The sequence below is a fragment of the Dama dama genome, chromosome 1, assembly GCF_033118175.1.
Source record: "Dama dama isolate Ldn47 chromosome 1, ASM3311817v1, whole genome shotgun sequence".
In the NCBI taxonomy this organism is placed as follows: domain Eukaryota; kingdom Metazoa; phylum Chordata; class Mammalia; order Artiodactyla; family Cervidae; genus Dama; species Dama dama.
Window position 1 is genome coordinate 38,307,897 of NC_083681.1, and position 25,368 is coordinate 38,333,264.

General features: G+C 41.8%; 1 protein-coding gene across 4 annotated transcripts in view; it reads left to right on the forward strand.

The window, feature by feature from the left end:
* The first annotated feature begins 3,403 nt into the window (after positions 1–3,403).
* LOC133059696 (vitamin D 25-hydroxylase) overlaps positions 3,404–25,368 on the forward strand; it is a 30,708-nt gene continuing 8,743 nt past the window's right edge. For all 4 annotated transcript variants that reach the window (XM_061147155.1, XM_061147166.1, XM_061147177.1 and 1 more), the window contains exons 1-4: positions 3,404–3,693; positions 12,058–12,199; positions 22,480–23,112; positions 24,682–25,011. In XM_061147155.1, coding sequence (XP_061003138.1) covers positions 3,469–3,693; positions 12,058–12,199; positions 22,480–23,112; positions 24,682–25,011 — 1,330 coding nt within the window. In that variant the 5' untranslated portion in view covers positions 3,404–3,468. The remainder of the gene's footprint in view (positions 3,694–12,057; positions 12,200–22,479; positions 23,113–24,681; positions 25,012–25,368) is intronic.

Genomic DNA, 25,368 nt, shown 5'->3' on the forward strand with positions numbered 1-25,368 from the left:
TTCAGGCACGGTGGGAACTTTTTTTAGTGGTTTAAGGGAGGCTTTCATGAGCTTCCTCAAATCCCATGCAGAGGTGCTACATTTTACCAGCTTTACCTCACTGCCTGACTCCTAGGAGCATCAACGAAATCCAAGTGCACAAACCTATTCTACATAACACTTTGTCAACAAAATCATCACTAAGGTACCCTTTCAGGGCTGAGACTGGTGAGGTATGTGAGGTATTCACCTAGGGAGCAAATTAAGGGGGCACCAAAAAGCTTAGTTATCAAGGTGATATTTTAATGTAACACTTTAAAATAAAAATGCAGAAAAAATTCATGATGAAGATACCAAGTTTTTAATGAGCCAACATCAGTATTGATTTTTTTTTCTTTTTGCCTTAGGCTTCAATAAGGCTAGACTAGGCATTTGAACTCTTCCTCCCTTCCATTCTGATGAAACACAACTGTGAGTGTGCATAATGAAATGTGCCAACAAGGCCCCTTGTGCTGATTGCATCACTGTAGGCTGGGGGAAGGGCTGTTGGGAGGGCACCTGGCTCAGACCATGGGAGCAGGCATCCAAGAACTGACAGGGAACCTTCAGAATGTGTCCTGGGGGGAGGCTTCCAAGTTCAAGAAAGAGGCTTCCGCTGGAGCACAGACACTCTTTAAAACCATTACCTGTCTGCACATAGAAATATCAGAGCCATGTACAGGGTTTTCACATTTCTTCAGGCAGCCATTCAGCCCTGCATACTGAAGAAGGGATCTCTGCCGTGAAACAGAGAAATACTTCATTTCCTGTTCTACCAAACATCCCTGTCCTGATAAAGTCCAGAGACAAACATAATATTGGTTGTTTTCTCTCACTCTAGGAGCAAACGCAGGCAGGGGGGACAGAGAGAGGGCTTTCTCTTCGCTGAGTGCTGAGAGAACACAGTAAATGATGACAGGAAGGATCTGTGTTCTGAGACTTTAAGTGAGTCGTGACAACCTCCCACACAGTGTCCCCAAGGGGCAGTGGGGGTGGGGATGAGGCATCTCATCAGTGCCGTTAGTGAGTCAGGCTGCCTTCAAGGCTTCAGCTCTCCTCTGCTAACGTAGGCAGGGAGAAAATGCCAAAGGAGAAATGCTCCTTACTTTACGTGAATGGGAGAATATTTGGGGAGTGAAAATTAATCCTTTTTGAAAATAAATGATGGAAGAGGGCCACTCTTGAACCAAGCACCATACTGCCTAATAGCTGTGGCCAGCCAGACAACACAAGCGGGATGATGTTGGGGAAAGCAGGCAGGGCTGACCTCAGACATCCAGCAGGTGATATGACTCCATTCCTGGTGCCTCTGCATCACTGTGCTCCGCCTGCAATGCCAATATCCTCCCTGGGCCAGTTCCACCGACTTTTGGCTAGACACTGAGGACTAAGTTTAGAATGGTCACCTAACATACTATTTTTTCCATTTTACTAGAAAGTTATTGATTAATAAGAATTTTAAGGATCCCTAAAGGTAATATATTAGGCATTTGTAATAGGCAGTAGGTAGATATTCCGTGGCTGGAGATCCTGTGAAACATACAGGACACTGGAGATGTCCACTTACCAGATAGTGAGCTCAAAACAGTTAAAAAGGAAAACTTAAGGCTAACTACCTAGATTCCCCTTCAGTGTTCTTGCATCAGAGATACAGAAATTGAGAGACTAGAAACACTCTTTGGACAACAAGGCTTGCTTAGCAGATGGGGGCCTTTGCTCTTGGCATTCCTTCTTTGGAATATTTTCCCCATATCTCTTCCCCCGAGTGCCCCTCCATCCCCACCCCTCACCTCCAATATATCCACATCCTAATTCCCAGAACCGGAGTATGTTAGGTTTCATGTCATGGAGCAATAAAATGGAATTAAGGTTGATAAGGGCTTCCCTGGTGGCTTAGAAGGTAAAGAGTCTGCCTGCAGTGTGGGAGACCCGGGTTGGATCCCTGGGTTGATAAACATCTGTCTGTTGAGAAGCGGAGATTATCCCGGATTATCCAGGTGGGCCAAAGTAATCACAACTGTCCTAAGTAGAAGAGGCAGGCAGAGAAGGGGGCAGAAGGTCACTGAGATCCAATGTGCTGCCTTTGAAGATGAAGGAAAGGGAACATGCCTTAAGAAATGTGTGTATCCCCTAAAATTTGAAAAAGGCAAGGAAACTAATTCTTCCATAGGGCCTCTAGAAGGAATGCAGCCATACAAACACCTAGCTTTTGGCCTCTAAGACCCACTTTGGACTTCTGAGGACAAAAATCTGTAAGATAATAAATATGTGGTTTTAAGGCACTCTAGTAATTTGTTACAGCAGCAGTAGGAAACTAACTCATCTTATCATTTAAGTTCAAATGTCATCTTCTTAAAGAGACTTCTTGACATTTCTCACCTGATAAGGGATTTTCCTATGCCTAAGCACTTTCTGTAACACATTTTCATTTTGTCTGCTTATTATTATCTACAATTACTTTACTAATGTGTTTACTACTCTTCCCTCTCACAAGAATGTAAGTTCTAGGAGGGTAGTGGTTTTCTTTTCACATATTATCTTCATTGCTTTGCGTACTGCTACATGGTAGACACTTAAATAATATCTGCAGTGTGAATAAGCCTTAAGCTAACAAGGACCATAACATTCCTGCTACTGCTCAGTCACAAAGGGCAGCTGTTACTAGTGTCCCGTGGCCAGTAGGTCCTATGTTGCAAGGAACTCCCAACACAAAACAGGAATAGAAGCAGAAATAGCAAACAGAATTTTCCAAGTAGTTAATCAGTTGCTTAATTTTAGGTACCTGGAAGCAAAAAGTTTGAACAGTAAGCACTATCCCTGGACAACTGTAGATCAGACAGCCTTCTGTGACAGCCAAGAAGTAACCAGTTGGGGATGACCAGAAAGCTGTGAAAATATATGTATTATTGCCTAAATTGTAACTACAAATCATAAGGGAATCACATGTAAAAACACCTTATAACGTAAGGACAAAAGGATAAATAAAAAAAGGCCAAAGAGTGAGATTACTTTCTTTTTATATTGATAGGTCAATTCTTTAATGGAAATTCTGAAGAGTATCAGGTTCAGCTAAAGACAACAGTGTTGATAATCTCCAGCTGTCTGGTCAGATACAAGCAGACCTGATTCCTAAAAGGAGAGCCACAGAAAGAGCTGGCTGCCAGGGACGTTGGATCCGCCTGCTCCAGTGAGGAAGGCGGTGCTGTCTCCAGGCCCAAGTGCCCAACCAGCTGGGACTTGCCTAGAGCCGCGCATAAATCAAAAGGGCCGCACACCCTCCCAGCCCAGAACAAAGCCAGCAGTAAACAGCCCGAGGGCCCTACGCTCAGCCAGCCAATGGCCATAGAAATGGGGCGGGACTTCGGGGGTAATGGACCAATAGGATGTGGTGGGGATGGAGCTCTCCCCGGGTCCTAGGGCGGCCCGGGTTTGCAGCCCCCGCCCCAGGCCATGTGGGAGCCTCACAGCGCCGAGGCGTTCGCGGCGGCCCTCGGCGGGGTCTTCTTCCTGCTTCTCTTCGCCCTGGGCGTCCGCCAGCTGCTGAAGCAGAGACGGCCGTCGGGCTTCCCGCCGGGACCGTCGGGGCTGCCATTTATCGGCAACATCTACTCACTGGCTGCCTCGGCCGAACTCCCCCATGTCTACATGAAAAGGCAGAGCCAGGTGTACGGCGAGGTACAGCCGACGGAGGGCCCGCGCCTTCCTCCCCGGGGTGGGGGATGAGGGTGGGGTCCGATGCTCGTGGGTGCCAGTTATCGGGACCCTGCTCCGTGTGCCCGCAGCGTGGAAGCAAGCCCGCTTCCTGTGCCAGGGGACAAGGTCCTCGGGCGGCGCCACTGCCGGGGGCGGGGGAAAGGAGAGCCCTGCCCATCCGTGAGCCCCGCCCACCCGACGCCCGCGGAAACTGGGCGGGATTCTCCCGCCCCCGAGGGCGAAGAGGTGCAGCTCCCGCGCATGTGCAGGGGACCCTGGACCCGGGCCGGCCGCCCCGTCGGGCGTCACAGGCGCTGCCTTCAACGTTCATACCCCGCGCCCGGCTTCTCGGGTTCACGGAACCTCACGCCGCGCGCGTAGGTTAGCCTCCCCTCACGGCTTCTGTGGCTTTCTAGGGTTGAGTTAGTGGTTAATAGGAGGTCGTTGGGTATTTGCATTTGAGAATGGCTGGTCTAGGCGTCTGCTGTGAGGAGGAGAGAGCGCAGGTGAAGGACTGTGAAAGAGCGAGTGAATTAATGAGTGAAGATCAGTGCGGTGTCCCACTGCTGTGCTATCTACCTAGAGATAGGAGCGCCCCCACAGCAACACGGAGCCTCCCTTGCACTATGACCTCTCAAGGGCAGGTCTTCTAGTCCTCCTTTTTTTCGGCGGGTGAAACTTTGGTGCAGACCTGCTGAGTGATTTGTAGGTTGCCACACAGCCGCCCAAAGCAAGAGAAAGGCCACAGTCCTAGCTTGCCTTGGGAAGAGTGTCCTAACAAGGAGGAGGCAGAAGATTCCAGAAAACGCCTTGACCCAGCTCAGTTGATTTGTTTTAAATCCTTTCCTTTATAGGAAACTACTAGCCAGACTCTGCCAGATTCTGGGATGAAGAGGTGAAGAAGGCAGTGTCAGCTTAACAAATTCGCTGATGTGAGAGTTGGGAGTTAAGTTTTATTTGGGGGCAGAATGAGGACTACAGCCTGGGAGACAGCACCTCAGATAGCTCTGAGAAGCTGTTCGAAAGGCAACGGGGTAAGGCCAGTATTTATATGACTTTGGTTAAGGAGTTGTTCATGTAATCTGGGCACATATTTTTGCAGAAGGTTTTAGTAGTCGTGAGGAGCAGATGTCACCATGAAGGAGTTGAGTGCTTTTCTAGATATGAAGAGATGCTTGAATTGGGTTCATAAAATTAGCTTCTGAAAATAGCAGCCTATCTGAAGACCTGTTCTGCCAGTTTTCTGGAATGGAGTGCCTCATTCCTGGTTTCCATCCTGACTGCCTTCAGGGCATATTGAAGGTCAGCAGGTACAACAGCACTTGATGCAGAGGTAGATGGCAAGTGCCAATTTGTAGTGGACAGCAGTCACTTAGGTAGTTACAGTCCAGTGAGAGAGAAAAATTAATGATCAACCACAAATTGTGTTGTGAAAAAACAGGACTGTTTGGCAGTTGTGGCATTCAGGTTTGGGATTACATTCGTATTTAAACCAGTTTTTACAAGAATTATTCTGTTTCTGCACTTCACTAATGGTCTATATCACTATAGGAAGGCTGGACTTAAAGCAAATAGGTATAATTCTTAGATTTTATTTTCCATCCTCCAGTTTGTAAGTGTATTTGCATGGTTTTCATCAAATCTATTTGATTTCTGGTGTGTTGGTATGAAGCATCATCAATATTACAGAGAAATCAGAAGATGTGAAAGTACAAGACCAGAGGTTGAGTCCTCTTTCATCCGATAAAACTTGACCTTTTCTTGTCTAAATCTTAATTTTTCCTGATATGCATCATGGCAATAATAATAACTGAACACAGCTAAGTGCTACTCAAATGCTCTTGGTTATTAATTACAGAAGAATTTATTAGACCTACAAAGTAGAAGGTGTTTTTAGACCAGCTATGTGAAATGCTGTCATTCAGAATAGGAAGTTGTTTTTCGTATGTAGATATTTGAAGTGAAAGGAACTCAATTTTCTATGAACATTCTTTTTTGGGGAGAGGGTAATCTAAATCTCCCAGTAATGTAGCCTGCCAGGCTCCTTTGTCCATGGAATTTTCCAGGCAAGAATACTGGAATAGGTTGCCATTTCTTACTCCAGAGGATCTTCCCAACCCAGGAATTGAACCCACATCTTCTGTGTCTCCTACACTGGCAGGCAGATTCTGTACCACTGTGGTTGTTGTTCAGTGGCTAATCATGTCCAATTCTGCAGTTCCATGAACTGCAGCACACCATACCTCCCTGTTCCTTACCGTCTCCCATTGAACTGGTGATCTCATCCACCCATCTCATCATCTGTCACCCTCTTCTCCTTCTGCCTTCCATCTTTCCCAGCATCACGGTCTTTTCCAGTAAGTCAGCTTTTTGCATCAGGTGGCCAAAGTATTGGAGCCTCAGCTTCAACATCAGTCCTTCCAGTGAATATTCAGGGTTGATTTCATTTAGGATTGACTGGTTTGATCTCCTTGATCTCCGAGGGACTCTCAAGAGCCTTCTCCAGCACCACCAGAGCCACCTGCAAATCTCCCAGTAGTAGGACCCAAAAAACTGGGTTTGCTTTTTTGAGGGTGTGGAACCAAAAGATACAACCAACCCAAAGATCAGTAGAAGGAAGGATTTACTACTTGCAAGCAAAAAGAACACAAGGGATCTTTTCCAAGGCAGCTTCTCTAGACAAGAAAATTGGGAATGTTTTAAGTTAAGGAATATGCATGTTCATGAAGGCTTGGGCAGAGTGTGCACATTCATGAAGGGGCTTGAGCAAGAAAATTCAGCATAGAACAGGGACAGAGGTTGACAGGTCAAGACAGTTGATTGAAGTCCCAGAGTTCAAAAAAGGTCTTCTTAGGTTCTAGTTGATCTGGTGGTTGAACGCTTCAGGCTAATGTTTGCCATTTAAAGAGAACTGGGATTCTTTACAGCTGATGTATTATTTTTACTATTGTTACTTGTTTTGCGTGATAAATCATTTGTTCTTTTTTTCCCTTAAGATTAATTACTGAGACCTGTACAAGGGCAAGTATTATGCCCAGGCTTAGATCCCCAGATAGCTTAGGCAGAAAATGACTTCTTTTAAGAAAGCCATTCCTGGTTCGTTCTTTCTGAGGACCCCCTATCCTATCTGATGATAAACAATAGAATATATGAATGTGTTGGAAGATTGTCATCTTGGGATAGGTAGCTCTAGTTTAATGGATTTGTGGCACGAATTACCAGTTTTATTGCTGATGCAACTACTTAAGGCAGTCATGGATCTTTACAGGCTTCCCTGATAGCTTAGTTGGTGAAGAATCCGCCTGCTTTGCAGGAGACCCCGGTTCGATTCCTGGGTTGGGAAGAGCCGCTGGAGAAGGGATAGGCTACCCACTCTAGTGTTCTTGGGCTTCCCTTGTGGCTCAGCAGGTAAAGAATCTGCCTGCAATGTGGGAGACCTGGGTTCGATCCCTGGGTTGCAAAGATCCCCTGGAGAAAGGAAAGGCTACCCACTCCAATATTCTGGCCTGAAGGATTCCATGGACAGCATTGTCCATGGGGTTGCAAAGAGTCAGACACAACTGAGGAACTTTCATTTTCACTTTGGATCTTTACAAAGTGGTCTTTTTACTGAAGGTGGTAAAATCAAATAGGACTAACAGAGTGGAGGGAGAAGAAAATGCAGAAATTGAAAGGATGTATGCATTGAAGAGTAGACATTGTTTGAGTAACTCTATTTCAGACTTAAGTTGAAAACCACCTAAAGTATTAACCCTTTAATCTGATAGCTCTTTATCTTAGTTGTGAAACACCCCTACAGGTCTCTCATTGTCTTAGAGGTATTTTCCAATTATGACAAAGTCTCAGAGTTGGTTTGAGTTTGTTTGTTTTTTTTTTTTTTGCTTTGAGTTTTTAAAGTACTATACTTTTTTTGGAAGTGTAAGGAAACTATTATCTCCTGTACTTCTAGAAGGTTGTGGAAAGTTGTTTATATGTCTTACTTGTAAATAGAATCTTATTTTTCTGCTATGTTTCATGATGATCTGGAGATGTGTGCTCAGAGAAAGTCATGGACTTTAAAATTGCTTATGAGAACTGACAATCACTTCAAGTGACACCTACTTTTATGAAGTCTGTGAATTCAATTCTCCTTCATAATTCTTGAAGACAACCGGTCCTGAAGTCTTATACAGTCATTTTAAAGACATTCTTATATAGAAGTGTACCACACTGAGACTTAACATTACCTTAGAGATCCACCCTGAATGTGTAAGCTTCTGCAGTGACTAATCTTAACCCAGATTTTCAGAAGCATTCCCTAGCTAGCAAAGCTAGTATGAGGGGTTTTAATAGATTATTTTCAGGTAATGCACATAAGGATAATAAAATAATTACTTTGAGGCAAATGGAGTTGACAACCTATAATTTATTTATACAGTAAGCATTTATTGAGATTTATGCAAGGCATTGAATGAGATTTTATGGAGTGTTCAAAGATGAAAGGGATGAAATCACTGAATCAAAAGAGTTTATAATTTAGCCAACAACAGAAGATAAGCATTCATATAACGCTTCTGGTTTTTTGTTCTAGTGCTGTATTGCTTCAGTCGTGTCTGACTCTTTGTCTGTAACCCACTGTAACCCACCAGACTCCTCTGTCCATGGCATTTACCAGGGAAAAATACTGGAGTGGGTTGCCATTTCCTACTCCAGGGGATCTTCCTGACCTAGGGATTGAACCTGTGTCTCCTGCATTGGCAGGCAGGTTCTTTTTCATTAGTACCACCTTTGGTAGTATTAAATAAGTGCCATGGGAGCTTTTAAGCATGTGCTGTAGTGGTTCAAGGGAAAAAGAGAGTGCACCAAGAAAGGCTTCATGGTGGTTGGTCCCTAAAGACTTGGTGGTTTGGACAGTATAGCAGTCAAGGGAGGTATTCCAAATGAGAATACAGCCCAAGCAAATGTTGAAAAATATGGCAATTACCAGTTTTTATCAAAGGACTTTTTACATTCCTATTATTGGCACTTAGTCTATAGTGTTGTAAAACATGCTTAAATGTGTTTCTCCACCACTTTTCTTTAATTCAACATATATTTATCAGTTGTTAGCATATGCTGTATACTATCCTAGTTGTGGATATTGAGCAATGAACAAAACAAATGAAAATCCCTGCTCTTGTGTGGTTTACGTTATAGTGGTGGAAGGGAGGCAGTAAGCAGGATAGGAACAATGTAAACATGGTAAATATATAACATGTTAGAGTATAAAGTATAAAATAACTTAATTAGGGTAAGGAAGATGGAGAATGTTAGGGGGTAAAATTTTAATGGGTTAGAGCAGGACTCACTGCAAAAAAGGCATTTGAGCAAATACTTAGAGGAAGTGAAGTAGCAAGCTATGGGAATATCTAGAGGAAGAACATTCCAGGCCAAGGGAACAAGTACTAAGGCCTTGAAGCAGGAATATGCCATGTTGAGAGTCACCTGTAAAGACACAAGAGGCATTTGAGATCATATAGGGGAGAAATGAAAGATTAGAGTGATGAAGATTACTCTAGATGAAAGATTAGTGATGAAGCTGGTAAGAAACTGTCATATTTTGTCTGTATTTTTAAGTTAAAACATCATGACGGCTGAGAAGTGATGTGGGGCTTGGGTGAAAAATGGAGTCAACGTGGCCAGTTCGGGACTTCCCTGGCTGTCCAGTGGTTAAGAGTCTGTACTTCCCTGCAGGGGGTGCAGGTTCAGTTTGTAATCAGGGAACTATGATCCAACGTGCTGTATAGTGTGGCCGAAAGAAAAAAATCCAAAACAAAAAACACCATGAGCAGTTTGGGACCTGAATATAGTTGTAGGACATCTACCTGGTGTCCCAGAATTGCTTGATATATGGAAAATCACACATCTGGTGTCATAAGTATTGTAGTTGAGTGCTGAGAGTTGAGGAGACACACAGGAGGAAGAGTTTTTCCTTTGTATTTACTTAAAATTATGCTCCTGGGAAAAAACTTTAAGACCATCCCATTACTGCTTTGGGAACTGAAAAGAGCCCCTCCTTTGCTCAGCTGGTAATCGCTTCCTTTGTACTGAAACGCCCACACTGCCACTTTTGACATACCATTGCTTATGGCAGGCAGTCCACGACCCTTCCCCAAAGTTCTGGGTGTACCTTTTGCTCCGTTAGCAGGGTACATCCTTGTACCAAAAACTCTATTGCTCAGTTTGTTGATTCTATTGCTACTTGGAGGTCTTGATCACTTTTTCTTCTGTAAATACTTCTGTTGAACTTCAATTCTCTGCTAAGCCTTCTGGTTTCCTCCATCCCACCCCTCTAAAATTGTGTGAATCATGGCCAAAACCCATTCTGCCTGTTTGCACAGAGATGAGGCTTGACTCAGTATTTTTGGCACTCGAAAACCCTCAGCCAGGGACTTCCATGGTGGTCCAGTGATTGAGAATCTGCCTTCTAATGCAGGGGACATGGGTTTGCTCCCTGGTTGGGGAACTAAGATACTGCAGGGTAACTACTGCAACAGGAGAAAGCCTAGATGCTGCAGCAAAGAGCCCTGTACACAGTGATGAAGACCCTGCACAGCCAAATTTTTTTTTTTTTTTTAAAGTTCTCAGCCAGTGCCTGAGAGGATGAGGATAAGCAATCATTGCATCTCACTGATAAGGCAGCACTGTTCCTCCACTGGATTAGGCCCTTATGTGGGGCTAACTAGAATAGAGTACAGGAGGTATGACATTTTAAGTGAACCTGTAATGAAGCACCTGAGAAACTACAGCAAGGAATAGGATGGATATTCCATCTTTTAGCTCAGAGGCAGCCACCTGTACCAAAGTGGCAAATGCCTGTAACTCCAAGGTCAGATACCCTTAGGGCCCTCTGTTAACTTCATGGCATTCAGGGGCCTAAATAAATAAACCAGTGAGTTTCAGTATGTTTTGTTGAGGAAGGGGAAATTTTTCCCTCTGCCCCTCTTAAATTCTTATGGCTGGACTAATAATAGAATTGACACAAGACAGAGTAACAGGAGAGAAAGAAACACATTAGAATTCATGCGCATGGAGGTCTCGTAGAAATGGGATGGAGGAAATGACCAAAGCAGGCAGATTTTATATTTTTTAGATAAAGAACCAATAAATTTGCAAAGAATTGACAGGGCAAGAAAATCTTTGGCTTTGGGTGCCCAATTAGTGAAGAATCTAAACAGGTCTTGTGATTGGGTAGTAAATTAAGGAAGTAGCAAGATTTGTTTAAAAAAGGCTCCTCATCCCCAAATTCCCTATCTTTGGTAATTGGCAGTAGGGGGTCCTAGGGCTTCCCTGGTGGCTCAGGTGGTAAAGAATCTGCCTGCAATGCAGGAGACCCACGTTCAGTCCCTGGGTCAGGAAGATCCCTGGAGAAGAAAATGGCAACCCACTCCAGTATTCTTGCCTTGAGAATTCCATGGACAAAGGAGCCTGGTGGGCCCAGTCCGTGGAGCCATAAAGAGCTGGGACACAACTAAGCGACTAACACCTCCTCCATATGCAGAGTGCACCTTTTACATGAGAGATTTATTTCCTACTTTCAGGGAGATACAAAGAGAGAGGTGTCCCTCATTTTTATTTATTTCTATTTTGGCTTGCAGGATCTCAGTTCCCTACTAGGGATCACACCCAGGCCACAGCAGTGACAGTTCCAAGTCCTAACCAGTAGGCCACCAGGGAACTCCCTAGAGTATCCCTTTTTGTGTTGGCCATTTCTTCAGTAACTTTTAATTCAAAATAATTAATGCGCCATTGAGGCATATTTTGGGATTACATATCCCAGGCCCCAACAAAAGTTGTCTTCAGTTTCAAAAGTCTCCTGGGCCTTTGACAATCCCCTCCCCTACCTAAACCTAGAATAATAAATGATATATAGATGGAGTCACCTCCTCAATTTTTCTTGGAAATAAACAGAGATTCTGAGGTATCGTTGACTGTTTTGAGTTGGGATGAATTTTAAAAGAGCGTATAACCCAAGTATTTCTTGATTTCCTATAGCAGCCCTGAAGCCCAAAAAGATTAAGGGTTCTATCCAGTGTCTTATATCTGTTTAATGGCAAAGCTTAAAGTATAACCCAGACCTCCTGAATCTGGTTTTCATTACACCATTTACAAGATTATGTCTTGAGTCACTGAATGCATAATAAAATCATTGTGCTTTATGTGCCTTATAGAGAGAAGGCACTCTATAAACAGTCAGCTGGGTAATAAATGCCAGTATTTTCAAGAAATAACAAATACTGGGAGAGCTGGACTTAGTACATGTAGATTTCTCTGGTTATATTTCTCAATATATTTTGCCATTTAAATGTTTTTCTTTTCTTCTCAAAGATCTTCAGTTTGGATCTTGGAGGTATATCAGCTGTGGTTCTAAATGGCTATGATATAGTAAAGGAATGCCTTGTTCATCAAAGTGAAATTTTTGCAGACAGACCATGTCTTCCTTTATTCATGAAGATGACAAAAATGGGAGGTATGTTTGTTTTCACCTATCTAGTAATTTACTAAACTATTATAAATCGCACTTCTTATTTTATGTAAATTTATTACATAGTAGTGACTGAACAGCTTAATTACAACAGACTTAGCAACTGAACAGCAACAATCACATAGTAGAGATTGGTTTCTGTTGTACTGATTAATTTTTATTGTTCAGTTACAAAGTCATGTCTGACTCTGCAACCCCGTGGACTGCAGCACGCCAGGCTCCTCTGTCCTCCATTATTTCTTGGAGTTTGTTAAAATTCATGTCTGTTGAATCAATGATGGTATTACCATAACCATCTCATCCTCTGCCGCCCCTTCTCCTTTTGCCTTCAGTCTTTCCCAGAATCAGGGTCTTTTCCAATGAATTAGCTCTTCACATCAGGTGACGAAAGTATTGGAGCTTCAGCCTGGCATCAGTCTTTCCAATGAATATTTAGAGTTGATTTCCTTTAGAATTGACTGGTTTGATTTCCTTGCTCCCCAAAGGACTCTCAGAGAGTCTTGTCCAGCACCACAGTTTGAAAACATCAGTTCTTCCGTGCTCAGCCTTCTTTATGGTCCGACTGTCACATCTATACCTGACTACTGGAAAAACTGTAGTCAGGCTTAAATTGAAGAAAGTAGGGAAAACCACTAGGACATTCAGTTCCTTATGATTATATAGTGGAGGTGATGAATAGATTAAAGGGATTAAATCTGGTAGACAGAGTGCCTGAAGATTGTGGACAGAAGTTCATACTGATTAATAGGAAAGCATTAATTAGTTAATTTAAGTCTTAGAACCTAACATTTGAGGACTTTCAGGCTCTATTACACTCATATTTTACACGCTAATTCTTCTGTTGTAATCTAGTTCTAATAAATACTGTAAATGATGTTTTAAAGAATTAGCACAAATATTAATATGTGCAGGTTTTGTGAAACAAGTATACATATGTGTGCAAACATACTGGAATTAGAAGTATGTTTTAAGCTAGTCTTGAGTGCTTGGTGACATTTTATGATCATTTTACTTATAAGTTTATAAACCCTGAAACAGCCTTTCTTAACTACTAATTAATATGATATGTAAATGAAGAACTGTAGGGTATGTGTGAAGGACTAGTATTCTCTATGGTTTAGGCTTGATCAGTGTCAGATGATTATTCAACAAGAGAGAAAGGCTGAAAGTTAACAGAATGGATGAGAAGAAAGCAACAGAAGACTAACATAGAATGTTGATGTCTGTACATCTGTTTTCATGCATAATAGTATGAGTTTTTATGAACTTCAAATTTTTCCAATTTAATGAGAGCTTCACACTTCATTTCCAAGAAAAATACAATAGCTTGGTTACATAGACTAAAAAAATAGATTTAAAATGAAAAAAGATAAAAAGTAACTATTAAATTGCAAAGCCAATCAACTTGTGCAAAGAAAACACCAATTTAAAAGGCTGAATTAAAAAAAATAAATTAAAAAAAATTTTAAAAATAAAAAAAATAAAATAAAAGGCTGAATTATCAGGCCAGAGTATGAAGACCCTTGAAAGCAATAATATAACTAAAAAGCAAATCTCCAGCTTCTTCAAAACTCTTCTAAGTAATAATTAGACCAAAGAAGAAATTATACCACAAGTATAATAGAAGATCTTTTAGGAAATTATGAAAATGAATGATATGATCAGAGTAATATTTAGGATAAGTATATGTTTTTTGGCATCACCTTTTGTTGGAGTGAAAGGCATTCAGTTGGAATTGGATGGGAATAAAAGCTGACCTTTTCCAGTCCCATGGCCACTGCTGAGTTTTCCAAATTTGCTGGCATATTGAGTGCAGCAATTTCATAGCATCATCTTTTAGGATTTGAAATAGCTCAACTGGAATTCCATCACCTCCACTAGTTCGTAGTGATGCTTCCTAAGACCCCCTTGACTTTGCATTCCAGGATGTCTGGCTCTCGGTGAGTGATCACACCATCATGGTTATCTGGGTCATGAATATCTTTTTTGTATAGTTCTTCTATGTATTCTTGCCACCTCTTCTTTCTATCTTCTGCTTCTGTTAGGTCCATACCATTTCTGTCCTTTATTGTGCCCATCTTTGCATGAAATGTTCCCTTGGTATCTCTAATTTTCTTGAAGAGATCTCTAGTCTTTCCCATTCTGTTGTTTTCCTCTATTTCTTTCCACTGATCAGTGAGGAAGGCTTTCTTTCTTTCTCTCTTTCTTTCTTTTTTTTTTTTTTGAGGAAGGCTTTCTTATCTCTCCTTGCTGTTCTTTGAAGCTCTGCATTCAGATGGGTATATCTTTCCTTTTTACTTTTGTCTTTAGCTTCTCTTCTTTTCACAGCTATTTGTAAGGCCTCCTCAGACAACCATTTTGCCTTTTTGCATTTCTTTTTCTTGGGGATGGTCTTGATCTCTGCCTCCTGTACAATGTCATGAACCTCCTTCCACAGTTCTTCAGGCACTCTGTCTATCAGATCTAATCCCTTGAATCTATTTCTCACTTCCACTGTATAATTGTAAGGGATTTGATTTAGGTCATACCTAAATGGTCTAGTGGTTTTCCCTACTTTCTTCAATTTAAGTCTGAATTTGGCAATAAGGAGTTCATGATCTGAGCCACAGTCAGCTCCTGGTCTTGTTTTTCCTGATTATATAGAGCTTCTCCATCTTTGACTGCAAAGAATATAATCAGTCTGATTTCGGTATTGACCATCTGCTGATGTCCATGTGTAGAGTCTTCTCCTGTGTTGTTGGAACAGGGTGTTTGCTACGACCAATGCGTTCTCTTGGCAAAGCTCTGTTAGTCTTTGACCTGCTTCGTTTTGTACTCCAAAGCCAAATTTGCCTGTTACTCCAGGTGTTTCTTGACTTCCTGCTTTTGCATTCCAGTCCCCTGTAATGAAAAGGACATCTTTTGGTGGGTGTTAGTTCAAGAAGGTCTTGTAGGTCTTCATAGAACCGTTCAACTTAAGCTTCTTCAGCATTACTGGTTGGGGCATAGACTTGGATTGCTGTGATATTGAATGGTTTGCCTTGGAAATGAACAGAAATCCTTCTGTCATTTTTGAGATTGCATCCAAGTACTGCATTTCAGACTCTTTTGATGACTGTGGTGGCTGCTCCATTCTTCTAAGGGATTCTTGCCCACAGTAGTAGATATAATGGTCATCTGAGTTAAATTCACCCATTCCAGTCTATTTTAGTTCACTGATTCCTAAAATGTCAGTGTTCACTCTTGCCATCTCCTGTTTGACCACTTCCAGTTTGCCTTGATTCATGGACCTAACATTCCAGGTTCCTATGCAATATTGCTCTTTACAGCATTGGACTTTACTTCCATCACCAGTCACATCCACAACTGGGTGTTGTTTTCCTTTGGCTCCGTCTCTTCATTCTTTCTGGAGTTATTTCTCCACTAGTGCATTCAAGTATGACCTAAATCAAATCCCTTACAATTATACAGTGGAAGTGAGAAATAGATTCAAGGGATTAGATCTGATAGAGTGCCTGATGAACTATGGATGGAGGTTCATGACATAGTACAGGAGACAGGGATAAGACCATCCCTAAGAAAAAGAAATGCAAAAAGGCAAAATGGCTGTCTGAGGAGTCCTTACAAACAGCTGTGAAAAGAAGAGAAGTGAAAAGCAAAGGAGAAAAGGAAAGATACACCTATTTGAATGTAGAGCTTCAAAGAATAGCAAGGAGAGATAAGAAAGCCTTCCTCAGTGATCAGTGGAAAGAAATAGAGGAAAACAATAGAATGGGAAAGACTAGAGATCTCTTCAAGAAAATTAGAGATACTAAGCGAACATATCGTGGAAAGATGGGCACAATAAGGGACAGCAATGGTATGGACCTAACAGAAGCAGAAGATATAAAGAAGAGGTGGCAAGAATACACAGAAGAACTATACAAAAAAGATATTCATGACCCAGATAACCACGATGGTGTGATCACTCACCTAGAGCCAGACATCCTGGAATGTGAAGTCAAGTGAGCCTTAGGAAGCATCACTACGAACTAGTGGAGGTGATGGAATTCCAGTTGAGCTATTTCAAATCCTAAAAGATGATGCTGTGAAATTGCTGCACTCAAAATGCCAGCAAATTTGGAAAACTCAGAAGTGGCCACAGGAATGGAAAAGGTCAGATTTCATTCCAATCCCAAAGAAAGGCAAAGCCAAAGAATGCACAAACTACTGCATAGTTGCACTCATCTCACACGCTAGTAAAGTAATGTTCAAAATTCTGCAAGCCAGACTTCAACAATACGTGAACCATGAACTTCCAGGTGTTCAAGCTGGTTTTAGAAAAGGCAGAGGAACCAGAGATGAAATTGCCAATATCCGCTGGATCATTGAAAAAGCAAGAGAGTTCCAGAAAAACGTCTATTTCTGCTTTATTGACTATGCCAAAGCCTTTGACTGTGTGGATCACAATAAACCATGGAAAATTCTGAGAGAGAGGGATTACCAGACCACCTAACCTGCCTCTTGAGAAATCTGTATGCAGGTCAGGAAGCAACAGAACAGGACATGGAACAACAGACTGGTTCCAAATAGGAAAATGAGTACATCAAGCCTATATACTGTCACCCTGCTTATTTAACTTATATGCAGAGTACATCATGAGAAATGCTGAGCTGGAAGAAGCACAAGCTGGAATCAAGATTGCCGGGAGAAATATCAATAACCTCAGATATGCAGATGACACCACCCTTATTTATGGCAGAAAGCAAAGAAGAACTAAAGAGCCTCTTGATGAACGTGAATGAGGAGAGTGAAAAAGTTGGCTTAAAGCTCAACATTCAGAAAACTAAGATCATGACATCCGGTCCCATCACTTCAAGGCAAATAGATGGGGAACAGTGGCTGACTTTATTGTTTTGGGCTCCAAAATCACGGCAGATGGTGATTGCAGCCATGAAATTAAAAGATGCTTACTCCTTGGCAGGAAAGTTATGACCAATCTAGTCAGCATATTAAAAAGCAGAGATATTACTTTGTCAACAAAGGTCCGTCTAGTCAAGGCTGTGATGCTTCCAGTAGTCACATATGGATGTGAGAGGTGGACTATAAAGAAAGCTGAGCACCGAAGAATTGATGCTTTTGAACTGTGGTGTTGGAGAAGACTCTTGAGAGTCCCTTGGACTGCAAGGAGATCCAACCAGTCCTTCCTAAAGGAGATCAGTCCTGAGTGCTCATTGGAAGGACTGATGTTGAAACTGAAACTCCAATACTTTGGCCACCTGATGGGAAGAGCTGACTCATTGGAAAAGACCCTGATGCTGGGAAAGATTGAAGGCAGGAGGAGAAGGGGACGACAAAGGATTAGATGGTTGGGTGGCATCACTGATTTGACTGACATGAGTTTGAGTAAGCTCTGGGAGTTGGTGATGGACAGGGAGGCCTGGCATGTTGCAGTCCATGGGGTCACAAAGAGTTGGACACGACTGAGCAACTGAACTGAACTGATCTCCCGTAGCATATTGGGCATCTACCAACCTGGGGAGTTCTTCTTTCAGTGTCCTATCCTTTTGCCTTTTCATGCTGTTCATGGGGTTCTCAAGGCAAGAATGCTGAAGTGGTTTGCCGTTTGTTTTCCAGTGGACCTCGTTTTGTTGGAACTCTCCACTGTGACCCTCCCATCTTGGGTGGCCCTACATGGCATGGCTCATAGTTTCATTAAGTTAGACAAGGCTGGGTTCCATGTGATCAGTTTGGTTAGTTTTCTGTGATTGTGGTTTTCATTCTGTCTATCCTCTGATGGATAAGGATAAGAGGTTATGGAAGCTTCCTGATGGGAGAGACTGACTGAGGTGGAATCTGGGTCTTGTTTTGATGGGCAGGACCATGCTCAGTAAATTTTTAATCCAATTTTCTATTGATGGGCAGAGCTGTGTTCCCTCCCTGTTGTTTGACCTGAGGTCAAACTATAATGGAGGTAATGAAGATAATGGCAACCTCCTTCAAAAGGTCCCATGCAGGCACTGCTGCATTCAGTGCCCCTGACCCTGAAGCAGGTCACTGTTGACCCATGCTTCCACCACAGACTCCTGGACACTCCCAGGCAAGTCTGGGTCAGTCTCTTGTGGGGTCACTGCTCCTTTCTCCTGGGTTCTGGTGCACACAAGGTTCTGTTCGTGCCCTCCAAGAGTCTGTTTCCCCAGTCCTGTGTAAGTTCTGGCGGCTCTATGGTGGGGTTGATGGAGACCTCCTCCAAGAGGGCTTATGCCATCCATACCCAGGTCTACTGCACCCAGAGCTCTTGTGCCTGCGGCAGGCCACTGCTGGCCCATACCTTCGCAGGAGACACTCATACACAGCTCTGGCTCAGTCTCTGTGGGATCTCTGGGTCCTGGTGTGCACAAGGTGTGTTTGAGCCCTCTGAGTGTCTCTGGTGGGTAAGGGGTTTGATTCTAAACACGATTTCACCCCTCCTACCCTCTTGCTGGGGCTTCGCCTTTGCCCTTGGACGTGGGGCATCTTTTTTTGGTGGGATCCAACATTCTCCAGTTGGTTGTTCAGCAGTGAGTTGTAGTTTTGGAGTTCTCACAGGAGACGGTGAGCACATGTCCTTCTACTCTGCTATCTTACGCCACTGGAAAGGGTGTAATCCCAGAGAATTTCCAATCCCAAAGAATTTCCAGTCCCAAAGAAAGGAAATGCCAAAGAATGTTCAAACTACCACACAATTACAGTCATCTCACATACTGGCAAAGTAATGCTCAAAATTCTCCAAGCCAGGCTTCAGCAGTATGTGAACCATGAACTTCCAGATGTTCAAGCTGGATTTAGAAAAGGCAGAGGAACCAAAGATCAAATGCCAACATCCATTGGATCATCAAAAAAGCAAGAGAGTTCCAGAAAAACATCTATTTCTGCTTTATTGACTACACCAAAGCCTTTGACTGTGTAGATCACAACAAACTGTGGAAAATTCTTCAAGAGATGGGAATACCAGACCACCTTACCTGCCTCCTGAGCAATCTATATGCAGATCAAGAAGCAGCAGTTAGAACTGGACATGGAACAACAGACTGTATATTTTCACCCTGCTTATTTAACTTATATGCAGAGTATATCATGCATAATTCTGAGCTGGATGAAGCACAGGCTGTAATCAAGATTGCCAGGAGAAATATCAGTAACCTCAGATGTGCAGAAGACACACCATCCTTATGGCTGAAAGCGAAGAAGAACTAAAGAGACTCTTAATGAAAATGAAAGAGGAGAGTGAACTCAACATTCAGAAAACTAAGATCATGGCATCCAGTCCCATGACTTCATGGCAAATAGGTGGGGAAATAGTGGAAACAGTGAGAGACTTTATACTTTTGGGCTCCAAAATCACTGCAGATGGTGACTGTAGCCATGAAATTAAAAGACACTTGCTCCTTGGAAGAAAAACTATGACCAACCTAGACAGCATATTAAAAAGCAGAGACATTACTTTGCCAACAAAGGTCCGTTTTGTCAAAGCTATGGTTTTTCCCATAGTCATGTATGGATGTGAGAGTTGGACTGTAAACAAAGCTGAGCACTGAAGAATTGATGCTTTTGAACTGTCATGTTAGAGAAGACCCTTGAGAGTCCCTTGGACTGCAAGGAAGTCTAACCAGTCCATCCTAAAGGAAATCAGTCCAGATTCTTTATTGGAAGGACTGATGCTGAAGCTGAAGAAAGTTTGATACTTTGGCCACCTGATGGGAAGAATTGACTCATTTGAAAAGACCCTGAATCTGGGAAAGATTGAAGGCAGGAGGAGAAGGGGACGACAGAGGATGAGATAGTTGGGTGGCATCACTGATTTGATTGACATGAGTTTGAGTAAGCTCTGGGAGTTGGTGATGGACAGGGAGGCCTGGTGTGCGGCAGTCCATGGAGTCGCAAAGAGTCAGCCACGACTGAGCGACTGAACTGAACTGTACTGAAGTGTTTTTTGAAACTATAAATTTATAGTTTAGACTAGTTTTATCATGAAGAATTAGTAAGTATTCAGCTTAAGATTTTCAAAGAAATAATAAGAGAAAAAAACAGAAAATTAGATGTGGGTTTTTTTGGTTTTTGGCCACAATGTGCAGCTTATGGGATCTTAGTTCCTAACAAGGGATTGAACCCAGGCAAATGACAGTGAAAGTGTGGAGTCCTAACCACTGAACCACCAGGGAATTTCCTAAATGTGTGATTTTAAGATACATGTACACTGAACTGTATATACTTGGAACTGGGAAATCAGAGCTACCATAAACCCACTGCTTGAATAGGAAAAAGTGGCCCCTTTTTGGTGGGTTTGGCCCATGCCTAGGCATACAGATTGGTCAGTGTAGGCTTATAGTCAGGTTCCTGTGTACCATCTTATATGTAACCATATGCATTTGTTTCAGACACGTATCCTATATGCGTACATTTCCCTTGGGCTTGGTGTCATCTCAGTGCCTGTGCACTAGTTCTCTACCTGCAGTGATCTTTCCTTGGATATCTGCTTGACTCACTTCCATCCTCTATGCCTTTACTTATGTCACCTTCTCACGGAGTGTTTCCCTGACCACTCTTACGTCTCTCACCTTGCCAAAGAATTTGTTTGACTCTCCTCACTAGTATGTAAGGTCCATGAGAAAGAGATATCTTTGCCTCTTTTGTTTACTGATATATCCCTGGCACTTTAGCTCCAGAAATACATTCATGTTGAGTGAATAGTCATCTGGGAGTATGGAGAAGAAAAGAGAGTATGGAATATAAGATTGTTGCACGGCCTTAAAGACCCTCTTATGTATGGTTAACTTTATCATAAGTTCTAAATTTTGTGCAACAGCTGTTGCACAAAAGTTGTTGAAATGTGAATTACATAGGCACCTCAGGTAGACTAGAGAACATGACATTTTTCATGATAGGTAGACCTATGTACCAATTATAAATGAAATTCCAAGTGAACTACATGTTACATAAATATTTGTGCTGAAGATATTTTTTTTATTGATAGTTGATTTAAAGAGAAAATATTCCATAGTAGACATATCAGAACAGCAGAGTGTTCTGTGGAGACTCTGAAATTTTAAGGCAAGTAATATCAACATTAGAAGTTTGAGTTTCATGTTTGTCTTCTTAGTTTGGGCTGCTATAACAAAAATACAGAGAATGAGTGGCTTAAACAATAAACATTTATTGTCACAGATCTGGAGGCTATGGAATTCAAGATCAAGGTGCTAGCAGAACAGTGTCTACAAAGAGCCTGCTTCCCATAGACTGTAGACTGCTGTCTTCTCCCTGTATCCTCAAAAAACCAAGGGCAATCATCTCCACCCACATCCCTTCTTATAAGGGCACTGAGCTCATTCATGAGAGCTCATGACCTAATTGGGCTTCCCTGGTGGCACAGTGGTAAAGAATCCGCCTGCCAATACAGGAGACAGCAGTTCAATCCCTCAGTCAGGAAGATCCCCTGGAGAAGGAAATTACCCACTCCCGTATTCTTGCTGGGAAAATCCCATGGGCAGTGAAGCCTGACAGGCTACAGTGCATGGAGTCAAAAAGAGTCTGATATGACTTAGCAAACAGAAAACAACAACAAACTCATTCATGAGGGCTCATGACCTAATTACTTCCCAAAGGCCCCACCGCCTGATACCATCACACTGGGAATTGGCAGCACATTTAGTCCTTTAGCACCTCCTTTTGGGTTGAGTCTTTCCACTACCTCATTCAGGCCATCCTTGCTTCTGCCAGTTATATTATCAGGTTACATATGCCTTTAATGAGAGTAATTTGTATTCTAAAATCTAGTCTCTTAAAGCAGAAAATTTCTAATTCTATAAGGATGATTTTTCAAGTATGTGTTTAGTCTAGAATAAAAAGTTGCCAATAGCGCACACAGTCATTTGTTGTAAAATAGGCTTGTGGTAGAAGTTGAATAATAAAGTCATCCGTGCCTACTTCACCCAGGTTGAATTACACAACATAGTTCAATTTCTGGTGATGGAGATTATAGGTCTTTTCTGCCTGTCCCTAGGGAAGTATAGATAAGTTTATCTGTTTATAGTATTCCATGGCTACTGAGGAGTAAAGAATAGGGCTTGACTGCTGGGTCTAGTTTTAGTTTTATAGAAAATTTGAAGACGAATGAATAACCATCTCCTCCCCAACCCCACTCTGCCACCATAGCATTTTTTAACTGTTAGATACAGGGATATAGGACTAATAAAAATTTTTAATAGTTTTGTAAAAAGATAATTGGGAGAAAAATTACTAACCCTCCCTTTTCTTTTTCTTTTTTTCAGGCTTACTCAATGCCAGATATGGCCGAGGATGGATTGATCACAGAAAATTAGCTGTAAATAGCTTTCGCTGTTTTGGATATGGCCAGAAATCTTTTGAATCTAAAATCTTAGAAGAAACCAAATTTTTCATTGATGCTGTTGAAACATACAATGGTAGCCCTTTTGACTTAAAACAATTAGTAACAAATGCTGTTTCAAACATAACCAATCTAGTCATTTTTGGAGAACGATTCACTTATGAAGACACTGATTTTCAGCACATGATTGAGTTATTTAGTGAAAATGTGGAACTAGCTGCCAGTGCCTCAGTCTTCCTCTATAATGCCTTTCCATGGATTGGCATCTTACCTTTTGGAAAACATCAACAACTGTTTAGAAATGCAGCTGTGGTCTATGACTTTCTCTCTAGGCTTATTGAAAAAACTTCCATCAACAGAAAACCGCAGTTACCTCAGCATTTTGTTGATGCTTATTTAGATGAGATGGAAAGAAGTGAAAATGACCCATCATCTACTTTCTCCAAAGAAAACCTAATTTTTTCTGTGGGTGAACTCATCATTGCTGGAACTGAAACTACAACTAATGTGCTACGGTGGGCAGTTCTTTTCATGGCCCTTTATCCTAACATTCAAGGTGAGGATTTGCATGATCTTAAGATCTGTGCTTACGTTTAGGGCCCACACGTGTTTTACAGTCTTTGACTGTATACAAAGCATTTTAGTTAGGAACTCCTGCTATGCTATCCAAAAAGAGAAGTACTGAATAGCTAGTACTGAATAACTATAAGGTTTTTAAAACTATTAATTCATGTAAAAATCTCAGATATAAATCTTACAATACCTGTATTATAAATGAGGGAAAAGCCTAAGTGACTGATTTGCCCACTTCCTTCTAGTTCTAAGCCAGAACCTGAACCCTGTTTTTTTGGGATTTTTTGTTTGTTTGTTTTGATTTGGTTTTGGTTACACCACGCAGCATGCAGAATCTTAGTTTCCCAACCAAGGATTGAACCCATACCCTCTGCAGTGGAAGCATGTAGTCTTTATAGCTGAACTGCCAGGAAAGTCCCAACCCTGGCTTTTTAAAAATTATTATTTATTTTTAAGTGAAAGATTATTGTTTTACAATATTGTGTTGGTTTCTGCCATACATCAACGTGAATCAACCATAGGTATACATATGTCCCCTCCCTCTTGAACCTCCCTCCTACGTCCCACCCTAACCCACCTCTCTAGGTTACAGAGCCCAGATTTGAATTCCCACTGACTATTTACATGTGTAGTCTATATGTTTCCATACTACTCTCCATTTGTCCCACCCTCTCCTTACCCCCAACCCCATGCCCACAAATCTGTTCTCCATGTCTGTGTCTCCATTGAAAGTGAAAGTCACTCAGTTGTGCCCAACTCTTTGTGACCCCACAGAATGTATGTAGCCCGTTAGGCTCCTCTGTCCATGGAATTGACCAGGCCAGAATACTGGAGTGGGTAGCCATTCCCTTCTCCAGGAGATTTTTCCCAACCCAGGGATCAAACCCAGGTCTCCTGCCTTGCAGGCAGATTCTTTACTGTTTGAGCCCCAGGGAAGCCCCTGAGTCCCCATTGCTGCCCTACACATAGGTTCATCAGTATCATCTTTCTAGATTCCAGATATATGCATTAATATACAATATTTGTTTTTCTCTTTCAGACTTACCTCACTCTGTATAATAGTTTCTAGGTTCATCCACCTCATTAGAACAGACTCAAATATGTCCCTTTAATTCACTGAGTAATATTCCATTGTGTATATATGTGTGTGTGTGTGTGTGTATCACAACTTTATCCATTTATCTGTTGATGGATAATTGGGTTGTTTCCATGTCTTTGCTGTTGTAAATAGTGCTGCAATGAACATTACCAACCCTGGTCTTTTTTATTTGAAGTTTCTAATGCTTCGTTCTTTTCCTTGATCAGAGTAATGTTATTCTAATTCTAGATTTAATTTTTATTTTTATTACCTATAATGTGTGTTTCACAATTAGGTACTGGTTGTGTAAGATATGTGGCATGTGTTTAAATAGAACTCCCAGATAATGAAAAATCTGAATCTGAATTACCCATACCATGTTAGCTGGTTATCATTTGTTTTATCCTAAAGAGAGGTTACTTTAGATATAATTCTAAGAATTGCATAATAATGGGAACACTTTTTCTCTTACAGGACAAGTTCAGAAAGAGATTGACTTAATTATAGGACCCAGTGGGAAGCTTTCTTGGGATGACAAGTGTAAAATGCCTTATACCGAGGCAGTTTTGCATGAAGTTTTAAGATTCTGTAACATAGTGCCGTTAGGGATTTTCCATGCAACCTCTGAGGATGCAGTTGTACGTGGTTATTCCATTCCTAAAGGCACAACAGTAATCACAAATCTTTATTCTGTACACTTTGACGAAAAGTATTGGAGAGACCCAGAAATATTCTATCCAGAGCGATTTCTGGACAGCAGTGGATATTTTGCCAAGAAGGAAGCTTTGGTTCCCTTTTCCCTAGGTAAGAGAGCTTTTTCACAGGGGCTTAACTTGAGAACAAAGTATAGTGATGATTCATTATGTATAACATCTTAATCTGAAGCATTCTGTTGTAGAATTAATATCCCAACTTTGAAAACAGCATTGACTCTTAAGGAGAGAACGGTTTAATTAGATGTCATTAACACCTGTTTCTACTCAAAATAAACAAGGCATAATTTAGCAGCTAGAAAGTAACTGATGAGAAGCTCTGGTTTCTTTTGAAACTCTTGCTTATGAAATTTGTAGAGCTGGAAGTCAGTAACAGGCACCTTGAGAAACTGAGACCCAGGGACAGGAATGGCATCATAATTTGAAGTGAAACTGGAATCAAGCTCTC